This window comes from Cricetulus griseus, chromosome 4, assembly GCF_003668045.3.
Source record: "Cricetulus griseus strain 17A/GY chromosome 4, alternate assembly CriGri-PICRH-1.0, whole genome shotgun sequence".
NCBI lineage: Eukaryota > Metazoa > Chordata > Mammalia > Rodentia > Cricetidae > Cricetulus > Cricetulus griseus.
This window is the reverse complement of record NC_048597.1, coordinates 58,295,494-58,315,857: the sequence shown is the minus strand read 5'-3', so window position 1 is coordinate 58,315,857 and position 20,364 is coordinate 58,295,494. Positions and strand designations below refer to the sequence as shown.

General features: G+C 41.1%; 1 protein-coding gene across 2 annotated transcripts in view; it reads right to left on the bottom strand.

Annotated features, from left to right (window-relative positions):
* Acap2 (ArfGAP with coiled-coil, ankyrin repeat and PH domains 2) overlaps positions 1-20,364 on the bottom strand; it is a 91,182-nt gene that overhangs the window by 42,782 nt on the left and 28,036 nt on the right. For both annotated transcript variants that reach the window (XM_027412887.2, XM_027412888.2), the window contains exons 5-9: positions 13,233-13,291; positions 10,867-11,050; positions 6,746-6,790; positions 3,847-3,942; positions 1,250-1,324 (exon numbers count right to left, since the gene is read on the bottom strand). In XM_027412887.2, the coding sequence (XP_027268688.1) occupies positions 1,250-1,324; positions 3,847-3,942; positions 6,746-6,790; positions 10,867-11,050; positions 13,233-13,291 (459 nt within the window). The remainder of the gene's footprint in view (positions 1-1,249; positions 1,325-3,846; positions 3,943-6,745; positions 6,791-10,866; positions 11,051-13,232; positions 13,292-20,364) is intronic.

The following is a 20,364-nucleotide window of genomic DNA, read 5'->3' as shown; positions in this document are numbered from 1 at the left end:
GCACACCTAAAATCCTGGAACTCAGGAAGCTGGGGCAGATGGATCATGAGTTCAAGGCCCATCTGAGCTACACAGCAAGACTCTGGAAAGAGAGGGAGAGCAGAGGAAGGGAGCCAGCCATGAACTGTAAGTTAAACTGAAGCTGGATGGAGGTGCACACCTGTAATCCCAGGCACATGCAAGGCAAGAGTGGGAGGGCTATGAGCTAGTAACTAGGCTGGGCAATACAGAAGGATCACGGCTTTAAACAGAAGAAAATACGGTGTTAGCCTCATCCTCTAGTAACTAGAATAACTGACTAAAGGATGGCTTCAGAGAAGTCTTTCCTTTCCTACGTGCTATTCTTCTTTGAGCATGAATAACCCAGTAATTATTTTTTCTTACACTTGCTACTGATTTTGCTTCATGTTTTTCCCCATTCACATCTTCTGTGTGTGATCTGATTTAAGTAATCTATAATCAAAGATGACCTGATTGCTTATTATCAAGGGAACAGATTTATTACAGCATGCAGAAGGAACTTTGTTATAACTTTATATGACTATTCAACACCTAACTGGCCTTTTTTGCTTGGGTCACTGCACAAATCCATCACAGACTATTACCTATAAAGTACCATCGGGCTATGCGTCAGACACAACACACACAACTCTTGTATAAAGAAATAAGTACAAATTTACTATTGAATTCTCATTTTCAAAAATACTTGTCAAAAGTAGTTTAGCTAGGCTTAGGCATTAACAAGCAATGAGGGTCCAGAAGGGACAAACTGCCCTAGAATAGCTGTAGCTGGGAAGTTAGAGAGAAGGTGTGTGTGTGTGGGGGGGTGCACACATTCTCTCTCACATACATATATGTATACAGATGAACACACACATGCCCCAACACACACACACACACACACACACACACACACACACACACACACACACACACACACACACACACTTTGGCAGGTGGTTATAGGTATTCTAACTGAAACCATGAAAAATATTCAAACTTTTAACAAGGTGTAACCTTTAGTTAAGCCCCTGATAGATTAGCAGTATTTATAAATTGGTTCAAGAACATAGCTTGCAAACGTTTTGACCTGGAAAGGTAATGAAGTGTATACATTAACATCTAAAACATTTTACTTCCCACAAAAGAAGGCTTTACTGTAACAGCCACTGAAGGGATCTGTTTAACAATGGCAGCTTGCATACGATAACATTCCTGGGAATGCAAGGCAATCTCATCTGCCCTGTACCTTCTGTTGGATAGTAGAATGTTTTTGCTCCATCTCTCTTTTCTCCTTTGCCGCATCCACAACCAGTCGATCCAACTGAAGGAAAGAAGAAAATTATCGACATAAAAGTCAAAGAAGCATAGGTATTTTGTAAACCGTATTCCAAGTCATTTGACAGATAAATATAAATCACCTGGCTGAAGTTAACCTAAAAAGGCATTTTTGGCTAAATATTCAAGTAGAAGTTCACATTTTTCTAGTATTAAGTCCTTTTTGAGAAAGCTGGTTGGTATCTTAGGGGGAAAGGCTTCCGAGCTGGAAGCCTTGTCTTGAGCATTGCAGCAGTGTATGTCCCATCCTTAAAGGACAGTGACTCTAACCTAAAGTGCCTGTGACCGACCCTCTTAGAAGACGCTGGTAGCTGCAGAAAAGATAAAAACAAAACAAAGCACACACACACACAAACATGATTTGTTTTCCAACACTATCTGAACTAGGTAGGGCAAAGGTCACAAGCTCCCAGCAACACATATATCCCATCACTCGCCACACACCATGTTTTCAACTTGCCTTCCTTGCATTATAATCTAAACTGTAGCCGGCCAAATAAATAAGAGATGGCCTGGGGGACTGAGGGAATGCAGTAATAAGCTTGCTTGAGCCCGGAACTAAGACCAGACTGGTAAACACTGTAAAGCCCTGGCTCTGAAAGGTTAAATTAGATAGAATAATAAAGGAATATTAATTCCATAGTTTCAATTGTCATATCCTGCTTACTCAGCTACTACATGATTGTCCTAACTGGCCACATCTAGACAGACCACTACAGAAAATGTGTATTAATGCATACTTTTCATGCAAAATGAAAAATTGATTGGTTTAGAAGGGGAAGAACACAAAACTGAAAGTAATAAGTACCTAAAAACAATCATTTCCACTAGCTAACTACAACATGATTCTTATAAATGATGCCTAATGTAAGACAGTGGGATGTAAAGAAGGTCTGACCCTCCCACCAGGCCTAGACCAGATTTCTTAGCTACGTGTCTGTACATCACACTGACTCTCTCCTGTAGTATAAAAGGTTAACTGCTCCCAGTATCTATTTCCTCCTCTTCCCCTACAATGGGAACCACCCCCACACCTAATTCTGCCAGATCATCTTCTGGCAACGAAGCTGCATTTCCCAAGTTCCTTGCAATGAGTGACAGAGCAGAGGTCAAACGTACACAAAATGGACATATGCAATTTCTAGGAAATGTCCTTAGGCAGACACGTGTCTTTCTTTTCCCTTTCCTCCTTCCTGTTAGCTGGAATTTGAAAATGATGGCTAAGATTGATAAGTCACTTTTAACCACCAGGCAACTCTGTGACACAAATGGCCATCTACCTGTGCTTCTGACTTTACATAAAAGAAACAAGATTCTTTGACAGAAGTCCTAGTTTCCTCAGGTTGGGCTGCAAACAAACCCGACCTCAGCTGATTTATGCACAGAACGTTTGGCATGTAGATGAACAGCAACCCGGTGCAGGAAACTAAACAACAGGCTGCATGTGACTCATGGCATGCTTTTCCAGGATCCCATCCTCTCTGCCTCCTCCGCTCACACACACACACACACACACACACACACACACACACACACACACACGTACTTAGATCTTTGAATGGTAGCCCCATTCCATTCTTACCTCTCTCCCATTTCCCTAAATTCTATTTTTTACTTAATCTCTCACCTCAAAAAGAATGCTGGGAAAGGAAACCCTACAGATTAATAAATACTATTAAATCAGAGGAAGAAGGTTCATACTCAATAAAAAGCACCATCTGCAGTGACTTGGGCCAAGTCAGTGGTGAAGTATATGCCTAGCATGTATATGGGTTTGAGCCACAGGGCTGCCAACACACATACACACACACACACACACACACACACACACACACACACACACACAGCTCCAAACATATTAAATATAGCTTTGCGAAATAAATGATAACAAATGGTATTGGGAGCTTTATGATTCTAATACTTTTATTACCTAAGTAGCCAATATAAATTTTTTGAAAATGAAAACAAGAAATGTCTTTAAAAAAAAAAAACAAAGGGAAATTAGAGCTGGGCTGTGTTGGTGCATGCCTTTAATCCCAGCACTCGGGAGACAGAAGCAGGCAGATCTCTGTAAGTTCGAGACCAGGTCTACAAAGCTATACGGAGAAACCCTGTCTCGAAAAAAAAATTTTAATTAATTAATTTAATTTAATTAGGTCAGCGATTCAATTATTTAAATTTAAATTTAAATTTAAAAAGTCAAGGACTACATTCCGCCAATTGTACTATAAAGAAGCAGATGTGTATCCAAGTGCTGGGACCACAGCTGAGCACCACACCTGATGCGGAAGTTATTTTAAGTCTCTTCTTCACTTCCCTCATGTTCACTATTTAACACAGGCTTTAAGCTCATTTCTAGCTCAACATTCAACCAACATGTAAGTGTGCTACAGTGTCAAACTCTTTATAAGTAAATGAGTGGTCAGAGTCCCCGGTATGTGAAATATCTTTAGAAACACAAGCGTCAACAAGCAGCACAGAACCAAGAAACCCACTTGAAGAGGTTACCTGCGCTCCAAGGTCTTTCATGTAGGGCCCAAGCTCACTGAACAGGTCATAGCCTTGGTGGAAGAAGGCCAGATGTGCGTACATGAAGGACAGCATCTAACAGGGAGACAGAGGTTCAGATGCACGGCTAGAAGCTTAGAAAGCGTAGGACTTAGAAAGTCCTCCCTGTAGTTAACATCACTCCACAAAGACCCAGAGGGTCAAACTCACTTAAAACTGAGTCGCTGTTTTCTTGAGAACTTCATAAGTATTTGCAAATAAAGAGAAACACCCAATGGTTTGACATCTTAACCACTGTAGCTGTTTAGAACTAAATAAAACTTACGTGGGTGATTTACATAATATTCTCAATAGCTTCACTGTGTTACTAGTAACCCTTAAGTACATTATGAGATGTGTTTGTGGTCCTCAGTGTAAACTCCCTAAGCAGAAAAGAAATGGAAAGAGCAGAAATGTAAACAGTAGCAAACACTCTAAGCTAAGTCACCAGGCCCCAGGGAAGTGTGGGGATATTCTAAGCTACCAGGGTCACCAGGTTGCTCTTTTTCCCAAAAAAACAGATACAAGTGGAGATGACATAGACTTTTCTGTTTTTAAAAGGCCATTTGTTTATTTTTGTGCTGTGTATGTGTTCACATGTGCCTGGGAGTGTGGAGGTCAAAGGACCTCCCAATCTGAACTGAATTTAGATCATCAGGCTGAGCAGCAAGTGTCTGCATCTTCTCAGCCACCTCCCAGGCCCTGGGAATTCCTCTATATTCATTCCACGGATCCAAAATGGACTTTAAGTATGGAGTAGGGGTCCCCAGATTTTTCTGTATTTTATTAATCTACAAAAGTTAAGTTTTATGGGAAGGAATTATATATAACTAAATGTATACAAAGGATCTCCTAAGCCCTGCTTTATTTTTTAGCAAGAACAGACATCTGTTTAATATTCTGAAAACTAAAGCAGTCATAGGGGTGTTGATACTCAAGAATCCTCTACCGAAAAAATTGTTTTCAAATTAAAAACTAGTTAAATAAAATTCAAAGATTAACAATAAAAACTCATCTATAAAAATTAGTATATAGTTAGATAATGGTAATAATTTTACAACTGTGTGAAAATATTTTTCAAACCACTTATATAAAGAGGAATTAATAAGATTATATAAAAATGTAAAATATGCCAGCCGGTGGTGGCACACACCTTTAATCCCAGCACTCGGGAGGCAGAGGCAGGAGGATCTCTGTGAGCTCGAAGCCGGCCTGGTCTACAAGAGAAAGTTCTAGAGCAAGCCCCAAAGCTACACAGTGAAACCCTGTCTTGAAAAACGAACAAAAAAAAAAGTAAAATACAACAGGTCACACTACAGTTTCCACAACAAGATTCTTCTCCTTTTTGTTGTTGTTTTTGTTTTGTTTGTTTGGTCTGTTTTTTTGGTTTTCTTTTACATTTTATTTTGTTTGGGGAAAGAGGTTGCAGGGATGGAGGGGATCAGAATGCATGATGTGAGATCCACAAAGAATCAATAAAAGAATTTTTTGAAATGTAATATACCTTATCCATCAAAATGCATACTAGGCATATTAAAAAATAAATGATAAACCAGGAAAACACAGCAGAAAATCAGTGATCTGACTCTATAAAAGGTGCCACAAATCAGTACAAAAAATGAAGACTTCAACAGAGTAAGAGAAAAGGACACACATACGGCTCATAAATAGCCAGGAAAGTATATGGAAAATTGACCAAACTCTGAAAATGTAAAATTCAATATGGAAATCTCATTTTCTGTCTATCATGCTGTAACCAAGGAAGGGGAGGAGGCAGGGCTACAATGCCCACTACCGCTAAAAATTAGTAGAGAGACGGCTGCTCTCACACACTATCAGTGAAAACAGCTTAGAAGTCTTGGAATTTGGTAGCATGTTTAAAAAGCCTTTTCCAGATTTGAAAACTTTAACTAGGGATGGGAAGACGGCTCGGGGAAGAGGGCTACTGATCTTAACACCTAGAGTTCAATCAAGCCCCTGGACCCCCATGGTAGAGAACCTATTTCCACAAGCTGTCCTTTGACCCTCCACATGTTCACCATGTTTGGGGGGAGGGGGGCTGGAGAGAAGGCTCAGCAGCTGAGAGCACCTGATGCTCGACAGAGGACCTAGGTTCAGTTCCCAGCACCCACACAGCAGCTCACACCTGTCTGTAATTCTAGGGCCAGAGGATCTGATGCCCTCTCTCCTGATCTCTGTAGGCACCTGGCAGGCATGTAGTACATATACATGTGTACAAAACACACATACACATAAAATAAAGAAATCTAAAAAATATTTTTAAAAAGAAACTTTCTAAAAAGCAAATACAGCCAGGCTGTGGTAGCACATGCCTTTAATCCCAGCACTCAGGAGGCAGAGGCAGAGGCAGGCAGATCTCTAAGTTTGAAGCCAGCCTGGTCTACAGAGTGAGTTCCAGGACAGTCATGGCTACACAAAGAAACCCTGTCTCAAAAAAACCAAAACCAAAACAAATAAACAAACAAAAACCCAAAACTTAAAAGCAAATACAAATAAAAGAAAATTCAAGGTGATGATCATATTTGATAAGTTTCAAAACAATCCTGAAATGTTCTCACTGGTTCCAGTCACCACTTCCAGCTACTTTCCATAAGTATTAGTATCTAGACCACATAAAACATTACACTAGAAAAACAGAGTGGAGCACCAACAGTGTGTCTGTCTTTGTGGGGAGGCCATATGTTAGTTACACAGACACATCAACAGCCGTACCTTGAAGCAGACAACACAGGAACTAGAAAAGGGGAGCAAAGGGAGCCAAGGGCTACTGGGCAGAGCATCCCACTACAGGGACTACAAACACACAGTCTCAGTTAACAGCATGTCATTAAGATCTTACTGATTTCAGGATTTCTGATCTCCTCTTGGATTGAAGCACATTAATCTGAGGAAAGATAAACTTGGTTAATCACCCATGAATTACTAACCCACGAACACTAACCCAGAATACAAGATTCTAAATTCATGCTCACGATCCCAAACAAAGCTGGTTTTCATCGTTAAACCTCTTTTGGCTAAGAGTTAAGACAAGCATACCAGTGAATACTCAACCCTGGTTCTTCAAATTACAGCATCCTTGTCATGGAGCCATTTTAATACTTGAGCATGTGACATGTCCATCTTCCTCCACCCTCCTCATCTATTTGAAACTCAAGGTTCAACCACAGCCTCAGTGCTAATCATCACCCTTTACCACTTTCTATCTTTTCTGGGCTGCCTCTATTTCCCTTCTTGGCTCCATGTATGTGGCTTCTTCTCCACATGGGTACCACAGTGATTTTTGCTAATATAAATGAAGTCATATTACCTCACTGTTAAGTCCTGCAACCTCCTAGCATGTCCACCAAGGCCTCTGTGCTGAGGCCCTCGCCACCCTCTCCAGCCCAGTCTTCTCTGTGCTCCTGTCAGATCCGTCACTGTCCCACAGGTGCTTTGGCACTGGCTGTCCTGCCTCCATGTCAGGATGCTCTGCCCTGGTGACTTAGGGCTATTTGTTACTAACGCTGGCTTCAACTACACACCATCTTCTTACACAGGTCTCACTCGGTACCTGACTCGCTATTTACCGATAACATTTATAACTTCTATTGGTTTTGTTTTTGGTTTTTTGTTTATTTGCTTGTTTGTTTAGCCAGGGTCTCACCATGTAGCTTTGGCTGTCCTGGAATTCTCAATGTAGACCAGGCTGGCCTCGAACTCACAGAGATCTGCCTGCCTCTCTCTGCACCCCCAGTACTTACTTTGTGTTTTCTTACTATGAGTAGGGAAGTATAAACTCCATGAGATTAGGACCTTCTTCTCCGTTCTAGTCCCCAAGCAGAACACAGTGAGCATATGTTTAACATATATGTAACATAAATATATGCTAAAAGGATGGATTTAAGTATTTTAATTATGATGGGCTTATTAAAATGCAGCAAATTATGAGATTTTTCAGGGGTAGGGTTGAAGCTCAGTTGGCAAAGCCCTGGATTAAATCACCAGGTCCGCCCAAACCAGGGGTCAGGGTGAATGCCTATAATCCCTGGGAATAGAGGCAGGAGGATTGTGAGTTCAAAGTTATCCTTGGCTCCGGGGGGGGGGAGGGGGGGGACTTTAACAGGATCTTTTGCAATTCTAGAAATTCTTATCAAATATTTTTTTCATCTGCTTTTTAAAAACCAGCTTATTTAAATAAAACACTGATCCAAAGGAGGCCCTTCTATCTTCATTAACATTGCCAAAAAAGTATGGAACTTCTTCCAAATGTCTTCCTCACTAAACTCTCAGTCGATTAAATAAGGGAATTGTAAAACACAGTCTTAAAAACAGACCAAGAGGGCTGGAGAGATGGCTCAGAGGTTAAGAGCACTGGCTGCTCTTCCAGAGGTCCTGAGTTCAATTCCCAGCGACCACATGGTGGCTCACAACCATCCGTAACGAGATCTGGTGCCCTCTTCTGACCTGTAGGCACACATGCAAATAGAATACTATATACATAATAAATAAATTAATTAATTAAAAACAAAAAACAGCAGACCAAGAAAACTCTACCTAACTTTCTTCCTTCTCACTGGTTTCTTCTGCATGTCTGCTTCACAGTCTGCTAAGCTTTGAGAAGCACATGGACCCTCAGATGCCAAGTGCAGGCTGAGGGGAGGAGGAGAGGTCCACATTCAGATTCTCCCAGTGCCAAACACAGCCCCTGTTCAGACTGCCGAGTGCAGGCTGAGGGGACCCCCCTGTTCACTCAGGCTTCAGCTTTGCTTCTGCTTTTTCCTCTCTAGTTAGGACTAAAATCCAAACTCAAGGGAAAAAGTAAATTCAAGTACTTACAAGAGCTAAAACACTTTACACTTTGGGGTATTTTTACCTATTATTCTCTAAAAAAAAAAAAAAAAAAAAAAAAAAAAAAAAAAAAGCTACTCTGAACGCAAAATAAAATGACCCAAGAATTCATATGAGAGCTATCAAATAAATTCATAGTCAGGAGGAGGAGTGAGCATGGAGGCTAATGTAATACTGTCAGATGAACTCAAAAGGAAACACACAATTATTATGTTTCATTTTGAAAATAATGGATATTTTGGTCAAAGCCCGAGTGTCGGTTTGAAAGAAAATGCACCCCCACAAAGGGAGTGACACTATTAGTAGGGTGTGGCCTTGGTGGAGCAGATGTGGTCTTGTTGGAGGAAGTGTGTCACTGTGGGAGCTGGCTGTGAGCTCTCCTATATGTTCAAGCTACACCCAGTGAGACAGATCACTCCCTGTTGCCTATGAGTCAAGATGTAAGAATTCTCAGCTCCTTCTCTAGCACCATGTTGCCTTGCTACCCTCCATGATGATAATGGACTAAACCTCTGAACTGTAAGCAAGCCACCACAACTAATGCTTTCCTTTATAAGAGTTGCCATGGTCATGGTGTCTCTTCACAGCAATAAATAGCCTAATTAAGACAGCCCATTACACACAAAATTCTTAACGTTACATCATTCACTCTTTTAAAAAACAAAAATCATATACCACCTATTTTCCAACCACTGGGATAGAAGCTGTCTAGGACTACAGGCTTCAATCTACAAATGCTGGCCACACGACCATGAGAACCTGAGTTCAGTCCCCAGAACCATCAGCACAAGCTTACAATCTCTACTCTGGGGCAGGGGAAAGGGGCAGACCCCTGGGACTGGCCAACCTAGCTTAGCTCCAAGCCAATGAGAGGCCAATGAGAGACAGACATCTCCATGACACCCAAGTTTGCCCTCTGGCCTCCATATGTGCACACAAACACATACACATTCATACACAAAGGCAAAACTACAGTAATCTAGAAATAGAAAACACATGTAGAGGCCAGAGAGATGTTCTGATGGTAAAGTACTGGCATTGTGCACACAACAATCAGCATTCGGTCCCTAGACCCCACATAAAAATGCCAGGGGTCTTATTACAGGTAAGAGTACCTGTAATCCCAAAGATGCACGGGTAAAAAGGGTCTAGGTGCTCACCGTACAGGCCGGCTACTCACTGGACAGCCCGGCTAGCCTAATTGGTGAGCTCCGGTCCAATAAAAGACCGACTGAAAGTAGGTGCCTCCAAAAGTGCACACGAGAACCTGTGCAAAGACTCACACTCACGAGCATGCATACCAAGAGATAAATAAATACACATTTTCCGTTCTCCCCCAGTGGTGCCTCATGGAACCAGCACCGCCTCACTGCTGTGCGACCTTTCACCTCCAAAGGGGGGTCATCTCCTGGAAGGGTCTTGGGGGTTCATCTTCAAAAGCAGCCAATGAATTCCAGAAACCAGTGAAGCTGGTGCCACCAAGAACATACAGGTCACACGTGTGCTGCTTGGAGGCAAAGCGAAGCAGGAGCTTCACCCAGAAAAGCATTTCTCACAGTGGATTTCCTGAGAAGTTGGTGTTTGGGGCTTATGTTTAAATGCACTCATAAAAGTTTTGAAAAACTGAAAAAAGGTAAACAGTAAAATCTAATACTATTTAAGCCTGGTAGTCAAATATCAATTAAACTAAATAGAAACACTGCAGTATAAAATATGTGTAGTATATTATAACTTAGTAAACAGGAGAAAGAAATCAGAACCAAAGGCATCTATATTCACATACATGTGTGCACGCAGAAACATATGTAAACAGGGGAAGGTTTTCCGTAAAATGTCATGTTTCCCACTGGCGGTTAACAATATATACCTATAGCCAGGCACTCCAAAGACTGAGGCAGAAAGGTAGCAAGTGGAGGCCAGCCCAGGCTACACAAAGAATTTAAGGCCTGCCTGGGTTACATAGTGAGTCTGAGTGAGCTACCTCAAAAAAAAAAAAAAAAAAAAAAAATTACAAAAATTTTAAATGGTGTTTTAATTCTAAGTTCAAAGAAAAAGCATTCTTTATATTTCCTGGTACAGTCACCCCACGGAGCCTGCTACTAGAAGACCCGAGGCTGGACCAGCCAACCGTACCTGAAGGACATAGTCAAGGGCTATGTGCCGGAAGCACTTCCTCGTGGCTGTGAGAATGTTCGTGGCCTCTTCAACTTCATGCTGTTTGTTCCTTTGAACTTGGGCGTTTTTTACTAGTGCGTTTTCCTTTTCTTCGCTGACTTTTTCAAATTGTTTCTTGGCATCTTTGAATTTTCTAAGATCTCTAAAAAATAAAACTTTAGTAAAACTTTCTCCAAAATTCTGGCAAAAACAAAAACAAACAAAAAAAAAACCAAATCTTAGAACATAATGCTATTGTTCCTTCCCTTATGTGTTTCCTCAGACATTGGCAGTCATAGGCTAATCCATCCTTTCCCAGATTCTGGTCGTCACTGTCCTCAGATGCCCAAACCAGGGAAACTCAGATCTGGGACTTCTGTGGCTCAGGGACATTTATATCGACTTCCAGTCTGCACTTTAATTCAGTACTCAGAGCTGAGAGCTCAAGAGTTTCAGATTTGGACATTTTAGATTCTAAGTTTTGGCCTAAGGGTGCTTATCGTTCTGTGTATATAGACCATCAGTGAGTGAGCTAATGTTTTGATATTTTAATCTGTATGATTCAAATGGAAATAATGACAACAATTGATGCAAGAAAACAGAAAGACAATTTTCTAAGGATAAATCCCAAACATGCACATGGTTTAACCATGATAATGTTTTCTAAATATTAGTGCAAAATTTACTACAGAAAATGTGTATAGGAATCCAGACGTGAATGGCCTTTCCCAAAGATTAAAATTCATTTATCTTCCAGATAAATCCCGAGAATATGGGAAGTATTTTAAGATATGCTTTTGGTTTTAAGAAACAATTCTTATAACCCCACCTCAGGGCAACACACTTGCAATCACAACTCTGGCGGCCTCTGGAAGGAGGGCTGTTGGCTCCAGGCCACCCTGGGCTACAGAGCAAGAGGCTGTCTCAAAACACCAAAAAAAAAGAAAGCAGAAGAAACAATTTCTTGTAAGAGGGAATTATTTGGTAAGAACACATAAAGGATAAAAGTAAAAAGTCTTTAAACACACGTGTTCACGAATTTGTAAAGAGCTGGACCCAGTAAAGGCTCACAACATGCCATGTAATAGTCTGAAAAGGTGAAGCCCCTGGCCCTTAGTGACCTCGGATAAATATGTAATTTCTCTCTGCTGCTACTACTACTACTAGGACACTGACAAAGTAAGCTGGGACAAGTGGTTTTTAATTATAATAAACATGACTAGGAAAGACTGTATAACTGATTTAAAACATTCCACAAGTTAGACTGGCTGAATGTTAAAGCATTCTGAAGCAATCTGAAAAACAGAGCTGTGAGGGGCTGGAGAGATGGCTCAGCGGTTAAGAGCACTGGCTGTTCTTCCAAAGGGCCTGGGTTCAATTCCCAGTACCCACATGACAGTTCACAACTGTCTGTAACTCCAGTTGCAGGGGACCCGACACCCTTCATACAGACATACAGGCAAAACCCCAATGTACATTAAATAAGTAAATCTTAAAAAAAAAAAAAAAATCAGCAGAGCTGTGAGACATCTTTGTAGGAGAGTTCTAACCTTCCAGGCTAGGGCTGTAGACCAGCAGAGCCCTTGCCTAACATCTAAGGGGGTACCACCCACAGCACTGTCTGAAAAACCCAAGTCCAAAACTACTTGAAATTGCAGTATGTAATATTTGACACTTCCCGTATATTATACCCTTACTTATCTTTAATACTGTATCAGAATTAACTGACATTTATAAAGTCCCCCACTGGAAATCATAGAAGAAAACGTAAATTACTGATGTGAAAAAATGTTTTCCTTAACTTGGAAAGTTTGGACTTTCTTTTTACTTCTACTTCAATTTTATTTCATATGTAAACATGATAAGTCTCTTCCAAAGGACCATATATAACAATATATAATTTCTGTGGCTCTTTCTCATCTATTATCTTCTCTTCAAAAAATACCACAGTGAGACGAGACAACCTAGCTTTAAATACAGTAAGTATTTTAACCACTATTGGGGCTTTTTAACTACATTTAGAAAACTTTCTGGACTTAACCAAAAGAGCTATTTAAACATATGTTCAAGGTGAATCTGATTCCCTTATAAACTCAAAATAAAAAAAAGAAAGAAAGAAAGGAAGGAAGGAAGGAAGGAAGGAAGGAAGGAAGGAAGGAAGGAAGGAAAAGAAAGAAAAAAGAAACACATTTCAAAAAACAAACTAGTCGGTATTTTCAGAAATTTGAAACCTATAATTTCTTTAGCTTTTAGCATCTTTAGCCACGCCTCCAGGCCACCACACCCGCCCACCCCCAGCAACCAGTGCTGGCTATTTTCTGCCCTCCTTACCACAACTGACTTACTCTTTAACAAAGTTCTGAAGCTGGGCCTTAATTGATCTCTGAGTTTGGTCGAACAGAATCTAGAAAATAAAACATAGCATTAAATGTCAGAAAGGAAACGGGAATGGACACACATACATGCCACAGCACCTCACCAGTTCTAATAACAGCTTATTTCTTATTGAAGACTATGAACGGCAGCGATGAAAGAAACTGAAGCCAATTTTAAGCCCAATTCTACCAGTCTCAAAAATAACTTGCTTCTCTTCATTACCAAAAAGAAATTTGGTGGAAAAAACAAAACAAACAAAAACAATTTCCTTAATTCTACTTCAAATTTGGAAGACAACCCAACAGTAGCATAAATTTCTCTTTCTCCATCCCAGCCAAAAGCAGGCTCAGCACTGTGTGACACCCAGGGAGAGTTTTTCACTGGGGAAGACTTGGGAACGTAGACAATGGATGTATTGAATTCCAGTGAGTATTACACAGTCTTTTGGGTCAAAGGACATCTGTGATTAGAAAGAACAAAATCTCAGGCCTCAGAGCAGCATTTTGTCCAGGTGTAATGATGCCCATACCCAACACTGGTGGGTCCTTCACTATAGAAATTCCAAGTACTTTCACAATTTTCACAATTACTTTAAATTCAGAGTCTGAAACTGAGTGAGATAAACAGGGGGGTGCAAACAACACACAAAACAACAACAACAAAAAAAATCTTGTGTTTAGCCAGTTGGTAGTGGTGCACACACCTTTAATCCCAGCACTCGAGATGTAGAGGCAAGTGGATCTCCGTGAGTTCAAAGCCAGCCTGGTCTACAGAGTGAGTTGACAGGACAGGTTCCAAAGCTACAGAGAAACCCTGACTTGAAGAAGAAAAAAAAAAGTGCACATTCTAATCTAAGATTCTACTACATCTGCCCAATTTGCTTCCAGAAAAATGACTTATTTTTTTTACCTGTGTCCTATTAAGCCCAATGTAAGCAAAAGAAACAATAGAAAATTGATAAAGAAAAGTCAATAAAACCAACGCATAGTTGAGATTATAAAACTGGTAAATGCAGAGAAAAGGCTATGACAAGAAGAGAGAAAGGGGGCCCTCTCCCAAAGGCTATGACAGACTCTGAAGCCCCCCCCCATGGAAGGCCTCACTCACCCTAGAGAGCAGAAATGGTATGGGATAGATAGGGTGTTAGTGGAGGGGCAGGGGAGGAGGAGAGGGAGAGGGAACTGGGATTGACATGTAAAACAATCTTGTTTCTAATTTAAATAAAAAAATGGAGGGGGGAAAAAAAGGAGAAAGGTAACAGGTCCTCTCTGGGGAATTTCCAAGAGACTGCCCAAGAAAGTGTCCCTAAAGAGAAAGCATATGTAACTGCAGGTGGATATCAGAGTGATTAGATACAGTCAATTAAAATTACCAGCCAGACAGGGCTACCGTCCTTTACAGGGAAGGGTCTGTGTGACAGACACTGACTGCAAAGTGGCTGCTCTAAAGATGGCTTTCAACGGCCCAGTCTCTTAGACAGAGGCAGTTTCCACTTTAATGCCTACTATGCTCTTGTGATAGGCTCAACAAATCTGTCTTCTTCTACTCTGGTCTGCAGGGTGAATAATTATATGTACATATCTATCTAGCCAAAGCCATGACAAGGGAAATAAAAAGGCCAAGGTTTAGATATTTAGGAGGCAGTGTATGACCTCATCACAGGCAGATATTAAAGACACATTATGTGTGCTTGAGAACCAATCATCCAATTATAAGCCTAAAAACTCAATGGAAAGGGGGACACCTTTTTTTTTTTTTTCTGAAATACAAAATCTGCCAAAGCTCACTAAGGAATCAACAACTAGCAGACTTAAGAAATAAAAAGTTTAAGACCCCCATATTAAGTAAGGTCAAGCTGGGCTACCTAGCAACCTCACTCCTTCCTACTGACCCAAGAGAAAGATGTAGGCTCACAGAAACAGCTAGAAGTAAATTTCTACAGCAGCTGTATTCAAAACTGGTGAAAACAGAAACAACTTAAATGCCCTGCACCATGAAACAAAAAGACATTAAGATGGTAATATAAAGGAACAACTTGTAACACACACAAACAGACAAGTCTCGGTACACTTGGCTAGGTAAATAAATCCTATTCACAATGCTTCACAAGCTAGGATTGATATGGCGTTTAGGAAAAAGCAGAAGCTATAGGAATAGAAAACAATCAGCAATTCCTAGTAGAGAAGGGAAGAGCAATGTGTGTTAACTGAAGTGAGGAAGGGCAACACAAGGGTGTGTGTGTGACAGACAGAGCTGCTGTGTCATCTTGATTCCGTGGTGTCACGACACAAACACACATACCGTTAAAACCTCTAAAGCTATATGCCACAAGAAATCAATTTCCATGCATGTAAATTTAAAACTAACCAAGCACGTGGCAAGCATATGGACACAGCACACATTCCTATCACTCAGTATGATTTCCTTAAAGTACAAAAGATAACATTTTGGCAAAGAAGAAACTAAGGAAAAGCGACTTAAAAACCATCACTTTATACTTGATCTTAGCCTAAAGGCCAAGAGGTGGTACCGCCAGCAATTTTACAGAATAAACACACTGAGGACAGACACAGCTGCAGATCACACACTGCTGAGGGAGTCAGCAGCAATTGACTTTGGAAAACTGTCTCCAAATTTTGAAGGTCTTGCTTTCTTTAATGATACTAAAATTTTAAAGAATGTAATAAGAAAAAGAAATTTTAATGTTTAAAATGAATATTCATATATGAAATTATTTTTCTTGACCTTTTTCTCTTAGCACACAATTCCTTCATTATCCAAGTAGTAAAAGGTCACATACCACCATCCTAGAAATGAGCCACACTACTGTTAGGTTTCCAACCTGAGACAAACGACTGAGGTGCCTATTTAACATATCAAAGCAGACAGATGCTGGCAGCCAGGCTCCCCCTGCATCCCGAGGTCCCCACAAGTTACAGGGGACTCTTGGCTGGCATACCCTGCCCTCTACCCTAAACTTCTCCAGTTCAGGGGCCAGACTACCCTTCCCTATATAATCAACCACTTGGTTACCTGGGTCCTTTTCATCTGTTCTCTTTTGTGCCTCCTGGCTTCTGCGCCTAGTTCCCCCCTCCCCTCCTCACAAGGCTCAGGGTCAGGTTCACTCTGGACTCTCCCAGATGCCCCTGCCTCTGGCTATGCTACCTTCTCCTCCGCCATACTTAGGAGAAGTCAAGTTCCTTTTCCTTTTTCTTTTTTTCATTCAACTACCCTTAGACATTTATATACACACAATAAATGCTTATCTACAGATATATATATATATATATATATATATATACATATATATGCATATATTTAGGTAGGTAGGTAAGTATGTAACAAGCAACTGTATCTTTAATAACCAAAACTAAAAAGTGATAAAATGGCACACTGTGGTACACTTAATTCTATTCTACTTTTTTCTTTTTAAAGGGACTCACTATGTGGCTGAGGCTGTCCCGGAACTCACTATATATATTCCAGGCTGGCCTCCAACTCAGACACTGTAGTCTCTGCCTCACAAGTGCTGGGATTAGAGGTGTGTGCCACCACATGGGGCACTTTTTTTTTTTCTTTCCTGAGATAGATCTGATGCCCTAGGCTGGCCTCTAATTGGATTGTAACACTCTACCCCTCTGGGCCACCCAAGGAGCTATGACTAAAGGGGGCACACTACTTCACCTGGAACATCCACAAATTCTTTGGTGACCTTTGCTTCAAAAGCCAACCCTAATTCTCTCCTCAAGTGGGAGCTGTCACTTGCTTCTTCCAAACAAGAACGAACGAAGCACAATATGACTTCTGGGAGTGGGCCATGAGAGGCCCTTCCTCCTGGGTCGCATTTGGAGAGTAACAGATTCCATGTTATAAGGACACTCGTACAGCCCTTCAAAGAAGTCCTCGGTGAAGAATGTGGGCCTTCTGCTGACTAAGAAGTACATGGATCCCACCAGCCCATGTGAGGACTTCAAATGACTAAGGTCCCAGCCCCAATACTTTGGCAGCATCTTGTCAAAGACATCAAGCCAGAGCCACCCAGTGGACCTCTCCCAAACTCCTAACTCAGAAAACTATGAGGTTAATAGAGCTTTGTTTTCTTAAGCCTCCAAGTTTGGGATTCATGGCAAACAGCAACAGATAACATAAGTAATCATCAAATGAGTGAATATACAATTGGTAAAATACTCATATGATGCAATGCTACTGAGCAATAAAAAGAAATCAGCTATTACACATACAACAGGTGTGTCTCAAAACAATTAAGAGTAAAAGTTACTAGAATGCCCCAAAACAAACTGACCATTTATGAAGGACTACAGACCAGTAACTGACCAGGAGTAAGGAGGATTGACAAAGAGAGAAGGAATTACAGAGAAGCAAAAGGAAACTCTAGGGGCACAAAATATGTCAAACCTTACCAAAACGTATAATTATGCACTATGTATACTATTCCACAGTGATGCTGAAAAAGCATTCCAAAAGAAAAAAATGTTTTCAAAATTATAACATATCATCCATATCCTCCAAAATACTGCATTCCCAAAATAAAAATGTATATGCATTTGAATAGCAAGAGAAGCATTTTAAGGAACTCATTAATCTCACTTGCTTGCATCTTTCTGAAAAAGACCTCACTATGTAGTTCTGGCTGGTTAGAGAGTCATTGTTTGTTGCCCAGGCTGCGTTCAAGCATACAGTCTTCCTCAGCCTCCCCTTGCAGGCATGCACAATCACATGTTGGTGTTACAGGAATGCACCATTGCATGTGGCTGACCTATGCATTTGTATTTCATCCTTTATGGTGAAGACGAGGCTGCTGATACCTAGGCACCTGAATAAAAGCTGTTTCCTATTTGCCGACATCAAGACACACAGCTACCTAATGACAAACTTTCCTGATGCTGAACTGTGTACAGAACTGCTTTGATTAGCCAACTGGAGTCTCATCTCAGCTCCTGGTCACTAATCCACACCTCGCTAAGGCACACATTTCTTCTCAGATGCTAAAGGCAAACAGCTGCAACTGTCACCAAGAGAGAGCTAAGGCTCACTTCCATTTCTAGAAATTTAAAGCCACTGCTGTGAAAAGCCATGTATGACAAATAACCAACAAAACGTCACATTATCTCATTAAACTACAGAAAATACAGGACTTGAAAATCAGTGCTAACACTCATATATTTCCCACTTGTGTCCAGGCCCTGTTAGAACAGCATTCTCTCTGCTGTGCTCAGGAAAGGGTGACGGCTAAGAAGCACATAACAGATGGCAGACAGTCATTTCACAAAGTCAGCAGCAAAAAAAAAACTAAGCAATAAACCTACAGGTACCATAAGACCTGCCTCCCATTCTTGCCAGTTATTTACAAATCACTAACTCTGAGACTAAGTGTTCCGAAGTCTTTATAATTCATATTATCCAGGGACCACACCATTCCTAGATGATGACTTCAGGACACAAAATCATTATTGCCCTTTCCAGAATTGACAAGGCAGGCCGGGCAACAACTTTTGACCCTGTAGGGTCACTGAAACTTTTGTGCAATCTCATTAGGCCTGTAATAAAAAGAGCTAATATAAATCAAGAAGACCCTTTTGTAATTAATAAGCAAGCTAACTACTTCCAATATTGTAATGAGACTAAGTAAGTATTCTTACTCTGATGGGGGAGGTCCTTCTGTGTATATGTTTGTCTTATTGGTTGATAAATAAAGTACTGTTGGCCAATAGGGAAGCCAAGATAGGTGTGACTAGGAGTCAAGGAGGATTCTGGGAAATGTAGTAAACAGAAGTCTTGTGATCCAGGCAGGAAGTGACATAGCAGGCAGACTCAGAATATAAGCAGGGACAAGCAGGAAATCGCTCTCTTCCTCTTCCTTTCTTCCCTGTGGGGTCACCATGTGATCGCTGGCAAGAGAGGGTGAATATGGCTGGCGTCCTCGGTAAGATAAGTCTTTATAATAGTTATGGCTGATAACTAAGACTGAGCTAGCAGTAAGAAATCCTAGTCATTGGCCAGCAGCATTGTACCTAATATTAGTCTCTGTGTGTTATTTTGGGCACCCACGTGGAGGCAGGGCTCGGGTGGCTGGCGGAAAAACTTATCATTACATTACTCTAAAATGGAGAAATGGGGAACCTAACAAGGAAGGATCAGACAAAAATCCATTGGGGAAACATAAAATCCTGTAGCCACAGGTACAATAAACTCTTGGCATCTTTGGGGCTCTAATGGCCTTGGGCAGCCCTACTCCTCCAGTTTTCTCTTGAGTTAGTTCCACTTGGTCCCTGCAGCATTTTTCTACTGACATACCAGGATCCTGGAATCCCCAACATCCTAGGGTCTCCACTGTAAATTAGATTTCACTCACAAAAGTACCTCCTTGCATAGAAGCCAACCTTGCTTCAGCATTTTCTAGAACCCTATAAGACTCCATAACCCTATAATCTTAGATTTTGCATGCCAGAAAAATCAAGCACCATGTGGACAATGCTGGCAAGCTCTGCTACCAGCTCAAGATGTGGTCTGGCCCCTCCTCCCACAGCTGGACCTCTCTATACCTTGGTGGCTGAACCTAGGGAAACAAACACTTCCCTAGAAGGTTGTTTTTCAAGCAGGGAAACCCTTCACGGGTATTCTCAGTTGTCTTTCTCCTTTTCACATGCTATATGGAGCCTTTAATGGTGGGGTCTTGCCCTTGAGGCTCTTCATCTACTGTCCCCATACAAAATGTCAGGATACTCTTTAACTGCACTCACGTCTGTAACAATCGCAGGGTTTTCTCTACACCCTGCTTATCCGGGACTTTAAATTACTACACTCCTTACCCATGTACATATTTTTCATACCTTTTGTTCTATCTGTGCCCTCTCCCACTATAAACGTGGACTAGAGGAGTGAGTAGTAGCCATGACACAGCCTGAATGCCGTGCTGTCTTGAAACATCCTCCCCCAAGCCAATTAGTCCACTGCTCCTTAAGTCAGTCTCCCTCTAGTTCTCAGGAAATGGGCCAAGTGGATTCACATTGCTTTCTAGAATATAACATAAACAGCTTCTAGCTCAATTCCCAAGAGTCCCTGATACCCTCTGAAATCTTA